Raw genomic sequence first — 16423 nt, 5'->3', positions numbered from 1 at the left:
GTCTGGCTGTGCAATTCATTCATTGTGGTTCATCGGAAATAACTCAGTGGAATGTGCTTTGAAGATAGAACTGCTGATACAAACCACACAGGTTTACTCGCTCATCCACAGGCAGAGCACAGATGCAGCATCTCTTCCCCCACCCCCCACCCTTACAGTAAAGGGGATGGGACAATGAAACAGCCTAGATAATGATTTTAAGATCAGTTGATCAATTCTGTGAAGACAAAGCAGTTAAGATTGCAGGATACACCACCCAGGCCGTGCTCCTATCTCGCTGCAAAATGTACAGGAGCCCAAGGTTTCATACCACAAGATCTGGGAAGTTATTACCCTACAACCATCAGGCTCCTGAACCACTGTGGATACCTTCACTCACCACAACTCGAATTCTGGGTTTAAGTATTTAGAATTCTGAGTTGTGAGCATGCTATGTTGGTGCTGGAAGCACGATGATACTTGTGGGCTGCCCCAGCACAATCCTCACTGATTTGATTTGATGCAAACGACACATTTTACTGTATGTTTTGATGTGCATGTGACAAATAAAGCTAATCTTTAACCTCCATTAATCCTATTTCTGGCACATTTTCCAAGACTTCTATGCCTTGATGATTCAATGCTGTATTTTAGTCTCCAATGATGTGGAACATATTGGACAGGAAAACAGCCTTTCGGCTCTCTGGTAGAGCCCAGTGTTGAAGAACGGCTCCCACCCTCAACACAGACCATCTGTTCACTCCTTGACACAGAGTGAGGGAGTAATCAGCCCACTTCTTTACTTCCTCCCGACACATTCACCGTTTGTCCAGTTGCACTGTGGCTGAGACAGCCTGCTCAGAATCACTTATCCGTCTGCAGGCAGAGCACAGATTTACACCTGATCCAGTTCTCCCTCTTCCACACTGTTAAATGTTGCTGACAGCGTTAACTGACTCACGTTTGAGTGATGGCTGTGGGAACTCTGCTGGAAGAGAGGATGATTTAACAGGCCATAGGGTTGTGTCCATCTGACCTTCACATGGAATGAGAGGCGCAATTGTAAAAGAGCACAGATTTAGAGCCACAGATTTAGAGACACTGCGGACACTGGAATCTGTAGCAACACACCAAGTGCCGGAGGAATGCAACGGGTCAGGTAGCATCTATTCAGGGAAGTGGGCAGTCAACTTTTTGGGTCGAGATCGTTCATCTGCATCAGTTTAGGAGTCATAGAGTCATACAGCACCAAAGCAGGACCACACCAAAACGAGTTCCCTTTTCCTCATGTTTGGCCCGTCTAAACCTTTCCTATTTATGAACTTGTCCATATGACTTTTAGATGTTCCACTGGCATATTGTTCCATGCACACACCCTTGGTGTAAAAAAGTGACCTCTAGGTTTCCTATTAAATCTCTCCCCTCTCACCCTAAACCTGTGCCCACTAGTTCATAATTCCCCAACCCTGGGGAAAAAAGCCAGTGCATATTGACCCTATTCATGCTGCTCATGAATCTATACGTTTCTATAAGATTACTCCTTAGTGTTCTATGCTCCAAGGAGTAAAGTCTTAGTCTGCCCAGCCTATCTTGATAACCCTGCCTCTCAAACCCTGGCAACATCCTCATGAAGTTTTTTCTACACTCTTTCCAGCTTAATGGAAGCTTTCCTACAGCAGGGTGAACAAAATTGAACACAATACTCCAGGAGCAGCCTCACGAACATCTTCTACAACTGCAACTACAACATCCCAGCTTCTACTCTCAGCACCTTGACTAATGACGATCGGCATGCCAAATGTCTTCTTCACCACCCAGTCTACCTGTGACACCAATTTCAGGGAACCAGGTACTTGTACTCCAAGGTCCCTCTGTTCTATAACATTCACCAGCGCCTTGCTCTTCACCGTGAAAGCCAAACCTTGATTTGACTTTCCAAAATGCAAACTCGCACTTACCCGAATTAAACTCCATTTGCCATTCCTTGGCCCACTTACCCAGCGGATCAAGATCTGCCTGTAATTTTTGACAGCCATCATCACTATCCACTATACCATCGATTTTAGTGCCATCTGCAAACTTACTAACCACGCCTTGTACATCCTTATCCAAATCATTGACAAAGACGATGAGCAACAATGGGTTCCACTCTGACCCCTGAGGCACACCACTAGTTACAGGGCTTCAGTCCATGAAACGATCTTCCAACATCACACCCTGCTTTCAACCATCAAACCATTCATGTGCCCAATGAGCCAGTTCTCCCTGGATTCCTTCCGATCTGACCTATCAGGACAGCCTACCATGTAGAACCCTGTCAACAGCCTTGCTGAAATTCACAAGTCCTGATGAAGGGTCTCGGCCCAATACATTGACTGTTTACTCTTTTCCATAGACTCTGCCTGATGTGCTGAGTTCCTCCAGCATTTTGTGTGTGTTGCCTTGGATTTCGAGCATCTCCAGATTTTCTTGTGTTTCTATATAGACCATATCTACCCCACTGCCCTTGTTGACCTTCCTGTTCATATCATCAAAAAAATATCAATCAAGTTTTGTAAGCCATGACCTCCCAAGCACAATGCCACGTTAGAGCAGAGGTTAGTGGGATGCTATTACAGCTCGGGACATCAGAGTTCAGAGTTCAATTCCACCATCCTCCATAAGAAAGTTTGTACATTTCTTCTTGTGTGTGAGTGGGTTTCCTCCGGGTGCTCTGGTTTTCACCCACAGTGCAAATACATATCGGTTGGTAAGTTAATTGGTCATTGTAAATTATCCAGTGATTAGGGTAGGTTAAATAGCAGGGTTGCTGGGTGGATAATCATGGTCAACCCAGAAGGGCCTGTTCTGCACTGTATCACTATATGAATCAGGCGTGCTGACTACCCCAAATCAACCTCTGCCTTCCCTAAAGCACGCACCTTGTCCCTAGGCTATCAATTCCAAACAATAAAGCATTAACCATAGAAACCATAGAAACTACAGCGCAGAAACAGGCCCTTTGGCCCTTCTTGGCTGTGCCAAACCATTTTCTGCCTAGTCCCACTGACCTGCACACGGACCATATCCCTCCATACACCTCCCATCCATGTATCTGTCCAATTTATTCTTAAATGTTAAAAAAGAACCCACATTTACCACCTCGTCTGGCAGCTCATTCCATACTCCCACCACTCTCTGTGTGAAGAAGCCCCCCCTAATGTTCCCTTTAAACTTTTCCCCCCTCACCCTTAACCCATGTCCTCTGGTTTTTTTCTCCCCTTGCCTCAGCGGAAAAAGCCTGCTTGCATTCACTCTATCTATACCCATCATAATTTTATATACCTCTATCAAATCTCCCCTCATTCTTCTACGCTCCAGGGAATAAAGTCCTAACCTATTCAACCTTTCTCTGTAACTGAGTTTCTCAAGTCCCGGCAACATCCTTGTAAACCTTCTCTGCACTCTTTCAACCTTATTAATATCCTTCCTGTAATTTGGTGACCAAAACTGAACACAATACTCCAGATTTGGCTTCACCAATGCCTTATACAACCTCATCATAACATTCCAGCTCTTATACTCATTACTTTGATTAATAAAGGCCAATGTACCAAAAGCTCTCTTTACGACCCTATCTACCTGTGACACCACTTTTAGGGAATTTTGTATCTGTATTCCCAGATCCCTCTGTTCCACTGCACTCCTCAGTGCCTTACCATTAACCCTGTATGTTCTACATTGGTTTGTTAAGACAGCAAAGGAGGCTGCTCTTGATGCTAGGGGAAAGGGTGTTGAGAGCAGCTGCTGGGTTTACCTGCATTCAATGCTTGGGTGGGCTGGGTGCTCCCTGTGGGAGGAACCTCCATGGTTGCTTGAGGGAGATCTGCTAAAGGGATAAAAATATGATAGTTTAGTGGTTAGCGTGATACTGTAACAGCTCCAGAGACTGGGGTTCAATTCCCTTCGCTGTCTGTAAGGAGTTTATATGTTCTCTCTGTGATTGCTTGAGTTTCCTCTGCGTGCCCCAATTTTCTCCCACATTCCAAAGGTACACGCGCTAGAGTTAGTTGTGGACATGGCATGTTGGTGCCGGAAGCATGGCGACACTCACGGGCTGCGCCCAGCGCATTTTCAGACTGCGTTGGTCATTGATACCAGCGATGCGTTTCATGGTGTGTTTCAGTGTTTCCCTGTACATGTGACAAAGCTTAATGTTTAACAGAAACCCAAGAGGTTCTGCAGATGCTGGAAACCTTGAGCAACGCACACAGAGCGCCGGAGGAGCTCAGCAGGACAGCAGCTTGTATGGAGGGGAATAAAGAGTCGATATTTCAGGTTACAATATGTCAACTGTGTAGTTCCCTCCTAAGATGTTTAACAGTCTGCCATGTTGTCATAGAGGTCTAGACAGACAAAGCATGGAAACAGGCCCTTCAGCCCAATGAGTTTCTGCTGACCCATTTACACTAAACCTGGATTAATCCCATTTATTACTCATCCCACATTCCCATAAACCCTCCCAGTTTCTGCCTCTCACTCACACAATTTATAGTGTCCCAATACCTTGCAAACTCCACACAGACAGCACCCAAGGTCAGGAGTGAACCCCTTTCCCTGGAACGATGAGGTAGCAGCTCCACTAGTTACACTACTGTACTTCATTAAACTCCCAGAAGCTCTTTGACCTCGTTACTCCTTTCCTCTCTCATTCTTACTTCATTGCTGACTGATAGCAATTTATGAGGCCCTTCGGCCCACTGTGTCCATGTTGACTGAAGGTGAACCAGTTTACTCACTTCCAAATACCAGCTTCCATTTGAGAGCTCCATACACTGTAGCACAGCCAATAATCACCCAGGTACTTTATACAAGTGAGGAGGTTTTCAAGACTCTCGTTATACTCTACGTAAACTCATTTCCCCTCAACCCTTTCTCTGTTAATTGTGTGCCCCCTGGTCCCCTGGTTGGTCGCATTTGATTTCCCAGTCTTGGAAAGAATTTCCTGACTATCCTGACTAGGTCTCTCTGTTTAGAACTTTCAATTTAATCCCCAGGTCTTCAGTCATCCAAGCTTTGGTTTTCAATTTTCTTCCATTCCCCTTCCTTTCCTGCTCATGTGGCATGAGACCCGGGTTCGATCCTGTCCTCCAGCGCTGTCTGTATGTTCCTCGTGACTGTATGGTCGTCCCCCGGTGCTCCAGTTTCCTCCCACGTTCCCATATCAGGAAGGATGTGGAGGCTTTGCAAAGGGTACAGAAGAATCTTACAAGAATGCTGCTAGGATTACAGGGTTTGCGCTGTAGGTTGGACAAACTTGGGTTGATTTCCCATAGGCTGAGAGAAGTTTATAAGTTACTGGTGGCATAGAAATGGTAAACAGAATCTTTTTGCCCGCAGTATAAAATGTCAAGTATTAGAAGTCATACGTTCAAGATGAAAGGAACAAAATTTAACAGAGATGTGTGGGTCATTTTGTTTTTTAATACAGAGAGTGGGGGGTGCCTGAAATGGGCTGTCAGAGGTGGTGGTGGAAGCAGATACGACAGTGGCATTGGAAACTCTGTTAGGTAGACACATGAGTAGGCAGGGAATGGAGGGATCGCGTGCATGCAGAAGGGATTTTGTTTAATTCAGCATTGTGCTCGGCACAGACGCTGTGGGCTGAAGGGCCCGTTCTTGCGCTGTACTATTCTGTCCCAATGAGGTGTGGACCTGTGGGTTAATGGCTGCAGTAAATAGCCCCCACTGAGTGAGTGAGCGGGTGATAAAATGTGGGGGGAGTGACGAGAATATGGGGAGAAGAAAACTGGATTAGTGTAAATGGGTGTCGGTTGGTCAAAATGGACTTATTGGGCCGATAATGTATGTCACAGTAACTGTCTACACCAGCCTTGACACAGTGATGTAATTCTCACCCGCTTCCCGCACAGGCGGATAAATCGGCTCGACCTCTGGTTCTGACTTTGTAAGTGTCTCGGGGAGATCTGCTGAAAGATAAAAGTGTCTTAGCAGGCTGCTTTTATATATTTTCTTCTCTGCTTGTTCTTAGTACATGACATTTACAGAACAGGAAAAGGCCATTCAACTCAAATGGTTGCTGCTGGAGCCTCTGCCTCACAACATCCTCCCCTTTGCCTAATGTTGCGTCGATCATGCGTCGATCATGCAGGCAGCGTCCGTGCCTCCGCCTCTATGCCTGCTTCTTCTTTGACACTGAATCCTCAGGCTACTGATGACCCCTTCGACTCATGTTGTGAGAGTCACCCTTCAGCCCATACCGACAAAGATGCCCATCTGAGCTTCTCCTGTTTATTATCCCTCTTAACCCCATTCTTCTACATCCTCCCCATAATCTTGCCTACCTGCATTTCCAAAATACAGGACTACCCCTTATCTGTACTAAACTGTATTTGGCGTTCCTCAGCCCATTTAGCCAGCTGACAAAGATCTCCAGCAATACTTGATATCATTCTTCAGTGTCTATGAAACCACTAGTATGTTAGTGTCCTCTGAAATTTTACGAATCATGCCTTGTGCATTCCTATCCATATCGTTGATACAGACAGAAAATAGGAACATGAGCCCTGCCATTGCCTCACACACCATCACTGACCTTACTAACTCTGGCGATCTCCCATCCACTGCCACCAACCTCATAGTTCCCATACCTCGCACGACCCATTTCTACCTCCTACCCAAGATCCACAAACCTGCCTGTCCAGGTGGACCCATTGTTTATGTTTGTTCCTACCCCACTGAACTTATTTCTGAATACCTCGACCTAGACACATGTATAATTACTGAAATTTGGTATTTTACCTCTATATTTATTTGTCAGATATTGCATTGTACTGCTGCTGTAAAGTTAACAAATTTCATGACACATGCTGGAGATATTAAACCTGGTTCTGATTATCTCTTTATCAGCCATTTCTGCACTGGGAATAAGGCACTGGCTGTTCACTGTCTTTACACTTCTTAGCACTTTATACACCTTTATTAAGTCACCTCTCCAAATCATTTCTCTAAAGCAGAGATATCTAAAACTAGAGCTCATAGGTAAGGTAAGGGGCCCAGAGGGGACCTGAGGAAGAATTATTTTTATCCACAGCAGGATCTGGAACACACTACCTGAGAGGGAGTTGAAGGCTGAGACCCTCACTGCAGTTAATGGTATGTAGCTGAGCTCTTGAATCATCAAGATAAGTGAGATTAGAGGAGACGGTATTGGATGGTCAGCATGGGAGCGGTGGGCTGAAGGGCCTGTGCTTTTTTTTGGTCTACATGACTCTATAACTAACCTCTGATCCTCAGATCCACAGATGGTTGGATGATGGTGTCAGAAGATAACAGCTGCGGTGGAAGTTGGCTTTTTTGGTGCAAAACGTCACGGAGAACAGTTTGGGTCTCTGCTCTTGCTGATATGTTGACGGCTAGCTCAGGGGCAGCAGTTGTCCGAGGCAGTTCTGTGGAGAGAGGGAAAGATTATCACAGGTTGCTGCACATCACTCAGTCTCACATTACCCAGTTAATCACAACCCCCTTGCTAACAATAGAAACACAAGAGATTCGTGGAATGATTGTTGGTACAAGACAAGGTGGTCTGAGTATCTCAGAAACTGCTGATCTCCTGGGACTTCCATGCACGACAGTCTCTAGTTACAAAAGTACAGGAGTTGCAAAACATAACGGATACCTTTGTGACAAATGAAGGGCAGCGGGATATCGCACTCCGTGTCAAACCATTGATTCCCGCTCGTGTAAACGCAGCTGAGGGAGCTGGTGCTGAATTCTTGCGGTTTCCAGGGTTCCCAGTTGGAATAATTAAATATCTCCCCGGTAGTCCACTTCCATTCAGTGGAGGTCTGGTTGTCCTTGTGAAGTCCGACCCACTCCCCTTGTTGTGCGTAATGAGAAACTTCCTCCCACTCCTCCGGATTCCGGACGCTGGCCAGATCCGTGAAGACACTTCTGCAGTAATCCCAAGCCTCAGTCCAGTTTTTTGGCTCCTGTATCCGGTGATATTCTCGCCCTGCAGATTCACTCATCTGGGACAGACCTTGAGACATTGTTTAAAAAAAGAAAACCAGTTCAATCTACAGCCTACAATAGGAGCTCAGTAGTTTCTTGTGCTAAGAAACTGCATGGAGAAAGAGGAGGAGATCATGAACTATAGACTTATGGAGTTGTACACCACGAGAACAGGCCCTTCTGCCCAACTCATCCATGCCGTCCAAGGTGTCTGCCAGGTTTAGTCCATTTGCCAATCTTTGCCCCATGTCCCCCTAACCCCTTCCTACCCATCTAAATATCTTTTAAATGCTGTCACTGTATCCACTTCTACCACTTCCTCTGGCAGTTGATTCCATATACAAACCAACTTCTGCACGAAAATCATGTCTCTCACATCCCCTTTAAATATCTTACCCTCTAACACAGACAAAATGCTGGGGGAGCTCAACAGATCAGGCAGTATCTGTGAAGAGGAATAAACAATCAATATTTCGAGGTGAGAACTTATATTAGGACTAGAATGTGTACCGTATGAGAAAGGATTTAGTGCTTTCCCTATATGCATGATGAATAAACTCCTCTGGGGCTTCCAGTCAGGTAATATCAATTTTAATCGATGTTTCAATGACAAACTCTGCCATATTCATCAGGCTTGATGCCTGGGCAGGTCTAGTGTGGTGGTATTTATACCCCTGTTGTCCATTCCTCCTGATTGGTTAGCCCATATCCAATCAGGTTTCCACTGTCCCACCTTGTTTATAATACAATTCCAGTTCTTACTTAGAGTGTGACCTTCGCCTTTGTTAAAATTCTTTTCCTCTAGTTCCATTTCAACAGCTTCCGTCAGCAGGCAGTCCCAAAACCCACTGGGTGCAGCACAGTTTTGTGCTGTCAAAGTCAATCCTATGGCCATTGTGAATGCAATGTTCTGTTACCCCCAGTTTTTCCAGGTAACCCAAACAGGTACACCTTCTGTGCTCCTTGATGCAGATTCCACTGTGCACCCTGTCAGTCCGAAATACACCGCTCCGCGTTCACAGGGAATCCTGTAATCGTGCAAAAACTATTTCAGACCCAAAGAGTCTCCACGAGGAAATAGGCTGATTACACATGGCATTCCTACAGAATGGCTACAAGGTAAAGGAAATCAATCCGGCCCTTAAAAGGGCCAACGAAAAAGCCAGGAAACCTAACGAGGAGGAGGAACCCATCACAATGCCTGTCTTCCCGATATATCTGTGGTTTCTAAAAGGATTGCCAGGATCCTGAAGAAATATCAGATTAATACCAGCCACAAACCCATAAGGAAGCTTAAATCACAACTTATTTGGGTCAAAGATGACCTGAGCTGAGGACGGCTGGTGTTTACAGGATTCCCCGTGAATGCAGAGCAGCGTATATTGACCAGATGGGATGCACGGTGGAAATTCGCATCAAGCAGCACAGGAGGTGTATCTGTTTGGGTTACCCAGAGAAATCAGCGGTAGTAGAACATTGCATTCGCAATGGCCATAGGATTAACTTCGACGGCACAAAACTACTGTGAAGCAGTAATGGGTTTTGGGACTGCCCGGTGAAGGAAGCCATTGAAATAAAACTAGAGGAAAAGAATTTTATCAAGGTCTCACTCTAAGAACTGGAATTGGATTGTAATCAAGGTGGGGGAGTGGAAACCTGATTGGATGAGGACTAACCAATCAGGAGGACGGACGGTAGGGTTATTACTACCCTATGTAATGCCATCCTTCCTATATTTAACTACACACAACACTTCAAGTGCTGTCTCACCAATGTCTGGTACGGTTATAACACAATACTCCACTCTTACATTCAGTGCCCTGACCGACGAAGGCAAGCACACCAAATACCTTCTTCACCGTTCTGTCTACCTGTCTTACCACTTTCAGGGAATTACTGAACGTACTTATACACCTAGGTGTCTCTGTTCTAGCACACGCCACAGGAACCTGTCATCGACTGTGCAACTCCAGCCCTGGTTTAATTCCCCAAACTAGACATTACAAAGTTCAGGCGTTAATGTCAGAAAGAGCTAAACCACTTGCCCCTGTTCCTTAATAAAAGGGAGACACAAGAGATTAGAGATGGTGGACTGTGGAGCAACAATCTTCTCGAGCAGGGGTCCACAGACCCCTCAGTTAATGGTAGTGGTCCATGGCATAAAAAAAAGGTTGGGAACCTTGTTCTAGACGAACTCAGAGGGAAAAAGGAATTGTCGATGTTTCAGATCAAAACCCTGGCTCTGGGCAGGTTTCAACTCAATCAAAATCAGGTTTAATATCACTGAGATACTGTATATCATGACACTTGTTGTTTTGCAGCTGCAGTACAGTGCAATACATCAAATATACTAGAAATTAAAATCAGAAATTAGATCTATGTATGTAATAAAATAATTAAATAAATAATGCTAAAAGATTGAGGTAGGGTCATTTCAAGGGTTTTATGGACCATTCAGAAATCTAATGGCAGAGAGCAAAAAGTTGTTCCTAAAATATTGAGTGTGTGTCTTCAGGCTCCTGTACCTCCTCTCTGATGGTAGTAATGAGAAGAGGGCATGTCCTGGGTGATGCAGGTCCTTAATGACCGATGCCACCTTTATGAGCGTCGGACTTTTGAAGATATCCTCGAGGCTAGTACTCATGATGGAGCTGGCTGTGTTTGCAACCTTCTGCAGCTTCTTTCAATCCTGTGCAGTGACCCCCTCCATACCAGATGATATTGCAACCAATCTGAATTATCTACATGGTATATTTGTGGAAATTTGCCTGAGTCAGGTGACATACCATGTCTCCTCAAATTCCTAATGAAATATAGCCAAAGTGTGCCTTCTTCTTCAACTCAAAATGCTGACAATTCCTTCCCCCCCCCACCATCCCCACCCGCAAATCTACTTGACCCGCTGAGCTGCTCCAGCAGATTGTTGGTGGTGATAGAGAGTGAACAGTGTTTCAGGTGTGGAGGTGGTACAGGAAAGAATCACTGATACAGCGAGCTTACCTTGAGCCAAGAAAAGAAGGAATAGCACAGCTCTGTGCATACTTCCAATGTCTATGGTGATCCAGGTGCTTGAAAAACCTCAACGGCAACCAAGAAAACACATCAACCATCTACGATCCAGAGAGAAGCAGCGGGAAGGTCCTCCTCCTTGCTGAAGGGCACTAATACAGAAATCACAGAGACAAGAGTTAGTAGGTTAACGGTTGGCTGAAAAGTTGCCCCTGCTATGTAGATGGGTGGTGGAATCTTGGGGAAGTTGATACCAATGCGGGGAGAATAAAATTGGACTAGTGTAAATGGGCAAGGTGAAGTTGACGGGCTGAAGGGCCTGTTTCCCTGCTGTATTATGATTGATGGGGTGGGTAAACCAATGCCCACATCTCAAAGAAGTTTTTTTTCATGATATGGGGACAGAGTTATCTGCTTCTGGTACCTTCGAGCTTCAAGAGAGTTTTCGCCACGTTGGCCTTCATAAATCCAAGTGCTGAGCGCAGGAGTTGGGATGTTACACTGAAGTTGTATAGCAGTTGGTGGGGCCTGATTTAGAGTATTGTGTGCAGTTCCAGTCACCTACAGAATACACCCTTGGAGAAAATTTACAAGGGTGTTGCTGGGACTTGAGGAACTGCGTTATAGGGAAATTGAATAGGTTAGGACTCTTTCCCTGGAGCGTAGGAGAAGGAGGGGAGATTTGATGGATGTATACAAAATTATGAGGGTCATAGACAGGATAAATTCAAGCAGGGTTTTACCACTGAGGTTGGGTGAGACTACAACTAGAAGTCATAGATTAAGATCATAAGACATAGGAGCAGAAGTAGGCCATTTGGCCTATTGAGTCTGCTCTGCCATTTAATCATGGCTGATCCTTTTTTCCTCCCTTCAGCCCCACTCTCTGCCTTCTCCCTGTAACCTTTGACGTGTCCAATCAAGAACCTATCAAGTTCTGTCTTAAATACACCCATCTATCTGGCTTCCACAGCTGCCTGTGGCAAAAGTTCCACAGATTTATCACCCTTTGGCTAAAGAAATTTCTCCGCATCTCTGTGTTAAATGAGTGCCCCTCTATCCTGAGGCTGTGCCCTCTTGCCTAGACTCCCACCATGGGAAATATCCTTTCCACATCTACTCTGTCTAGGCCTTTAAGCATTCAAAAGGTTTCAATAAGATCCCCTCCTCATCCTTCTAAATTCCAGCAAATACAGACCCAGAGCCATCAAACGTTCCTTGTATGATAACCCTTTCATAGAAACATAGAAACATAGAAAATAGGTGCAGGAGTAGGCCATTCAGCCCTTCGAGCCTGCACTGCCATTTATTATGATCATGGCTGGTCATCCAACTCAGAACGAACCCTGTACCTGCTTTCTCTCCATACCCCCGATACCTTTAGCCACAAGGGCCACATCTAACTCCCTCTTAAATATAGCCAATGAACTGGCCTCAACTGTTTCCTGTGGCAGAGAATTCCACAGATTCACCACTCTCTGTGTGAAGAAGTTTTTCCTAATCTCAGTCCTAAAAGGCTTCCCCCTTATCCTCAAACTGTGGCCCTGAAATCATTCCTGAAATTCCTGAAATCATCCTTGTGAACCTCACAAGGGTGAAAAGGTGAAATATTTGTGGGGAACATGAGACGGCGGATTGGAAGACAGCAAATGTCACGCCACTTTTGGAAAAAGGATGTAGGCAAAAGATGGGCAACTATAGGCCAGTTAGCTTAACATCTGTAGTTGGGAAAATGTTTGAAGCTGTCATTAAGAAACATAGAAATATAGAAAACCTACAGCACAATACAGGCCCTTCGGCCCACAAAGTTGTACCGAACATGTTCCTACCTTAGAAATTACTAGGGTTACCCATAGCCCTCTATTTTTCTAAGCTCCATGTACCTATCCACCAGTCTCTTAAAAGACCCTATCGTATCTGCCTGCACCACTGTTGCCAGCAGCCCATTCCACGCACTCACCACTCTCTGAGTAAAAAACTTACCCCTGACATCTCCTCTTTACCTACTCCCAAGAACCTTAAACCCACGCCCTCTTGTGGCACCCATTTCAGCCCTGGGGAAAAGCCTCTGACTATCCACACAATCAATGCCTCTCATCATCTTTTACACCTCCATCAGGTCACATCTCCTCCTCCATCACTCCAAGGAGAAAAGGGTGAGTTCACTCAACCTGTTTTCATAAGGCATGCTCCCCAATCCAGGCAACATCCCTGTAAATCTCCTCTGCACCCTTTCTATGGTTTCCACATCCTTCCTGTAGTGAGGCGACCAGAACTGAGCACAGTACTCCACGTAAGGAAGAAATAGCGAAACATTTAGAAAGGAGTGGTTCCATTAGACAGGCGCAGCATAGATTCAGAAGGGGCAGGTCCTGTTTGACAAACTTACTCGAGTTCTTTGAGGACATAATGAGTGCAGTGGATAGAGGGGAATAGGTGGATATTGTATACCTGGATTTCCAGAAGGGATTCGATAAGGTGCCGCATAAGAGATTTATAAATAAGATACCGATGCATGGAGTCAGAGGAAGTGTATTGGCATGGATGGTGGACTGGTTAACAAATTCAAGGCAGAGAGATGGTATAAATGGGTGTTTCTCCGGTTGGCAGTCAGTGGTGAGTGGGGTGCTGCAGGGGTTGGTGCTGGGCCCGCAGCTGTTCACCATTTACATTGATGATTTGGAAGAGGGGACTGAGTGTAGCGTAGCAAAATTTGCTGATGTCACTAAACTGAGTGGAAAAGAAAATTGTACAGAGGATGTGGAGAGTGTGCAGAGGGATATAGATAGGTTAACTGAGTGGGCCAAGGTCTTGCAGATGGAATACAACGTTGGTAAATGCGAGATCATCCACTTTGGAAGGAATAATAGAAGAGCAGATTATTATTTAAATGGTGAAAGATAGCAGCATGCTGTTGTGCAGAGGGACTTGGGAATGCTTGTTCATGATTCACAAAAAGTTGGCTTGCAGGTACAACAGGTTATTAAGAAGGCCAACAGAATGTTGGCCTTCATTGCTAGAGTGATTGAATTTAAGAGCAGGGAGGTCATGTTGCAACTGTACAGGGTACTGGTGAGGCCGCACCTGGAGTACTGTGTGCAGTTCTGGTCTCCATCCTTGAGGAAGGATATACTGGCTTTGGAGGCAGTGCAGAGGAAGTTCACCAGGTTGGATCCAGGGATGAAAGGGTTAACCTATGAGGAGAGATTGAGTCGCCTAGGACTGTACTCTCTGGAGTTCAGAAGAATGAGAGGGGATCTTATAGAAACATACAGAATTTTGAAAGGGATAGATACGATAGAAGTAGGAAAGTTGTTTCCATTGGTGGGTGAGACTAGAACTAGGGGATATTGCCTCAAGATTCAGGGGAGAAGATTTAGGACGGAGATGAGGAGAAACTGTTTTTCCCAGAGAGAGGTGAATCTGTGGAATTCTCTGCCCAGGAAAGCAGTTGACGCTTCTTCACTAAATATATTTAAGATACAGTTAGATAGATTTTTACATAATGGGGGAATTAAGGGTTATGGGGAAAAGGCAGGTAGATGGAGCTGAGTTTACAGACAGATCAGCCATGATCTTACTGAATGGTGGGGCAGGCTCGATGGGCCGAATGGCCTGCTCCTGCTCCTATTTCTTATGTTCTTATGACTCACACCATGAAGTTCTGGCAACATCCTCACTAAACTTCTCAACTATCTTTCCAGTTTAATAATGTTTTTCCTATAACCAAAACTGTGCACGGTTCCCCAAGTGCAGGCTCACGAACTTCTTATACAACTACAACATGTCCCGTGTGATCATGAGACCGTCGAAGGAAAGGAACCTTGTTTGGAGCTTGTCAGCCATGGCAAATCAATCCATGGAACGTAGAACAATACTGCACAGGAATAGGTTCTTCAACCCACAATGCTGCGCCAAGTTATAAAACTAATTAAATGCCTAAATAAATGAAACCCCTCTGCCTAGACAATGTCTGCATCACTCCATTCTCCGCACATCCATGTGCCCATCTAAGAATCTTTGGAGTGCCTCTGTTGCATTTGCCTCTAACACCACCCACTGGCAGCACATTTCAGGCATCCCTCATTCTCCATGTAAAAAACCTGCCCCACGCATCTCCCTTGAACTTTCCCCTCTCATCCTAAAATCGAGCCCTCCAATATTAGACATTCAACTCTGGGAGAAAGTTACTGCCCGTCTAGTCTATCTGTGCCCCTCATAATTCTTACAAACATCTATCAGGTGTCCCCTCATCCTCTGCCACTCCAGAGAAAACAGCCCAAGTTTGTCCAACCTCTTCTTGTACTACATGCCCTCTAATCCATCCTGGAAAACCTTTTCTGCACCCTCTCCAAAGTCTCAACGTCCTTCCTATAATGGGGCGACCAGAACTGTACACAATACCCCAGAGGCAGCCTAACCAGAGTTTTATAAAACTTATGCTCTAACTTTCTGACTATTGAACTCAATGCCCTGACTAATAAAGTCAAACTACCCTATCGACTTGTGCAGCCACTTTCAAGGAGCTAATGTCTTGGACCCCTTCTGCTGTATTAACCACTGTTAATCAAAGTTTCAAGTACATAAAAGAAACTATATACGACCTTGAGATTCATTTTCTTGCAGGCAAGGTAGTATATAGTATATTAACTGTGTACTGTTCCACATGCAATTTAATTTGAGAATATCACCGTGAACCAATTTAGACCTTCAATGACCTTCCTGATTTGCTTAAACTCTCATCACTTTCTGACTTCCAATACACGGTCAATACAATTGACTTATGTCCACTGTAATGTTTGACACATCTCCTTTCAAAGACGGGACTTCAGTCACAAAAGAACACTGGCTAACAGATATGACTGTTTATGACCACAAGAGATTCCTCAGATGCCAGAAATCCTTCATCAGCCCTGAAGAAAGGTCTCAGCCCTAAACATCGATTGTTTATTCCTCTCCATAGATGCCGCCTGACCTGCAGAGTTCTTCTAGCGATTTGTTCGTGCTGCTCGTTAAGGGTCGTTTAACACTGACCTGGATTGAGAACAATCGATTCCTCCTCGCCTTGACTGCCCTCTTTCACTCTGGTAGGAGCACGCTGCCTGGTAATGCCAGGACAACGCACATCTAGGGTGGGAATTTAGCCGGAAGCAATGGCAGTGCACACGTCCTCTCGTGGCCTTCGGACTCCTCCCAGCCCGTCCGAGAAAAACGCCCTGATCTCTGGCTCTGTGAATCCACCCTCTAGAGGTCAACCCCCACCCCCAGCTCCTTTCTCTAAGCAGAGGGGAGGAGCAACAGGCCGGTCAAGAGTAAGGAAGGATGGGACGTTTTGAAAGGGGATGTGTGGGTGACGCCCCAGCACACCATGGTGCTCAGTGCTCTGTCAGTCCTTGAACAGAACGGACTGTACTCTGCAGCT

At 45.3% G+C, this 16423-nt stretch overlaps 1 protein-coding gene across 1 annotated transcript in view; it reads right to left on the bottom strand.

Annotated features, from left to right (window-relative positions):
- LOC134346463 (C-type mannose receptor 2-like) overlaps positions 1-16156 on the bottom strand; it is a 66600-nt gene extending 50444 nt beyond the window's left edge. Inside the window, exons 1-6 of the mRNA XM_063047831.1 lie at positions 16036-16156; positions 10993-11153; positions 7658-8020; positions 7263-7427; positions 5877-5945; positions 3776-3844 (exon numbers count right to left, since the gene is read on the bottom strand). Coding sequence (XP_062903901.1) covers positions 3776-3844; positions 5877-5945; positions 7263-7427; positions 7658-8020; positions 10993-11032 — 706 coding nt within the window. The 5' untranslated portion in view covers positions 11033-11153; positions 16036-16156. The remainder of the gene's footprint in view (positions 1-3775; positions 3845-5876; positions 5946-7262; positions 7428-7657; positions 8021-10992; positions 11154-16035) is intronic.
- Positions 16157-16423: the final 267 nt, after the last annotated feature.

This window comes from Mobula hypostoma, chromosome 5, assembly GCF_963921235.1.
Source record: "Mobula hypostoma chromosome 5, sMobHyp1.1, whole genome shotgun sequence".
NCBI lineage: Eukaryota > Metazoa > Chordata > Chondrichthyes > Myliobatiformes > Myliobatidae > Mobula > Mobula hypostoma.
The sequence above is the reverse complement of the archived record's forward strand: the minus strand, read 5'-3'. Positions and strand labels throughout refer to the sequence as shown.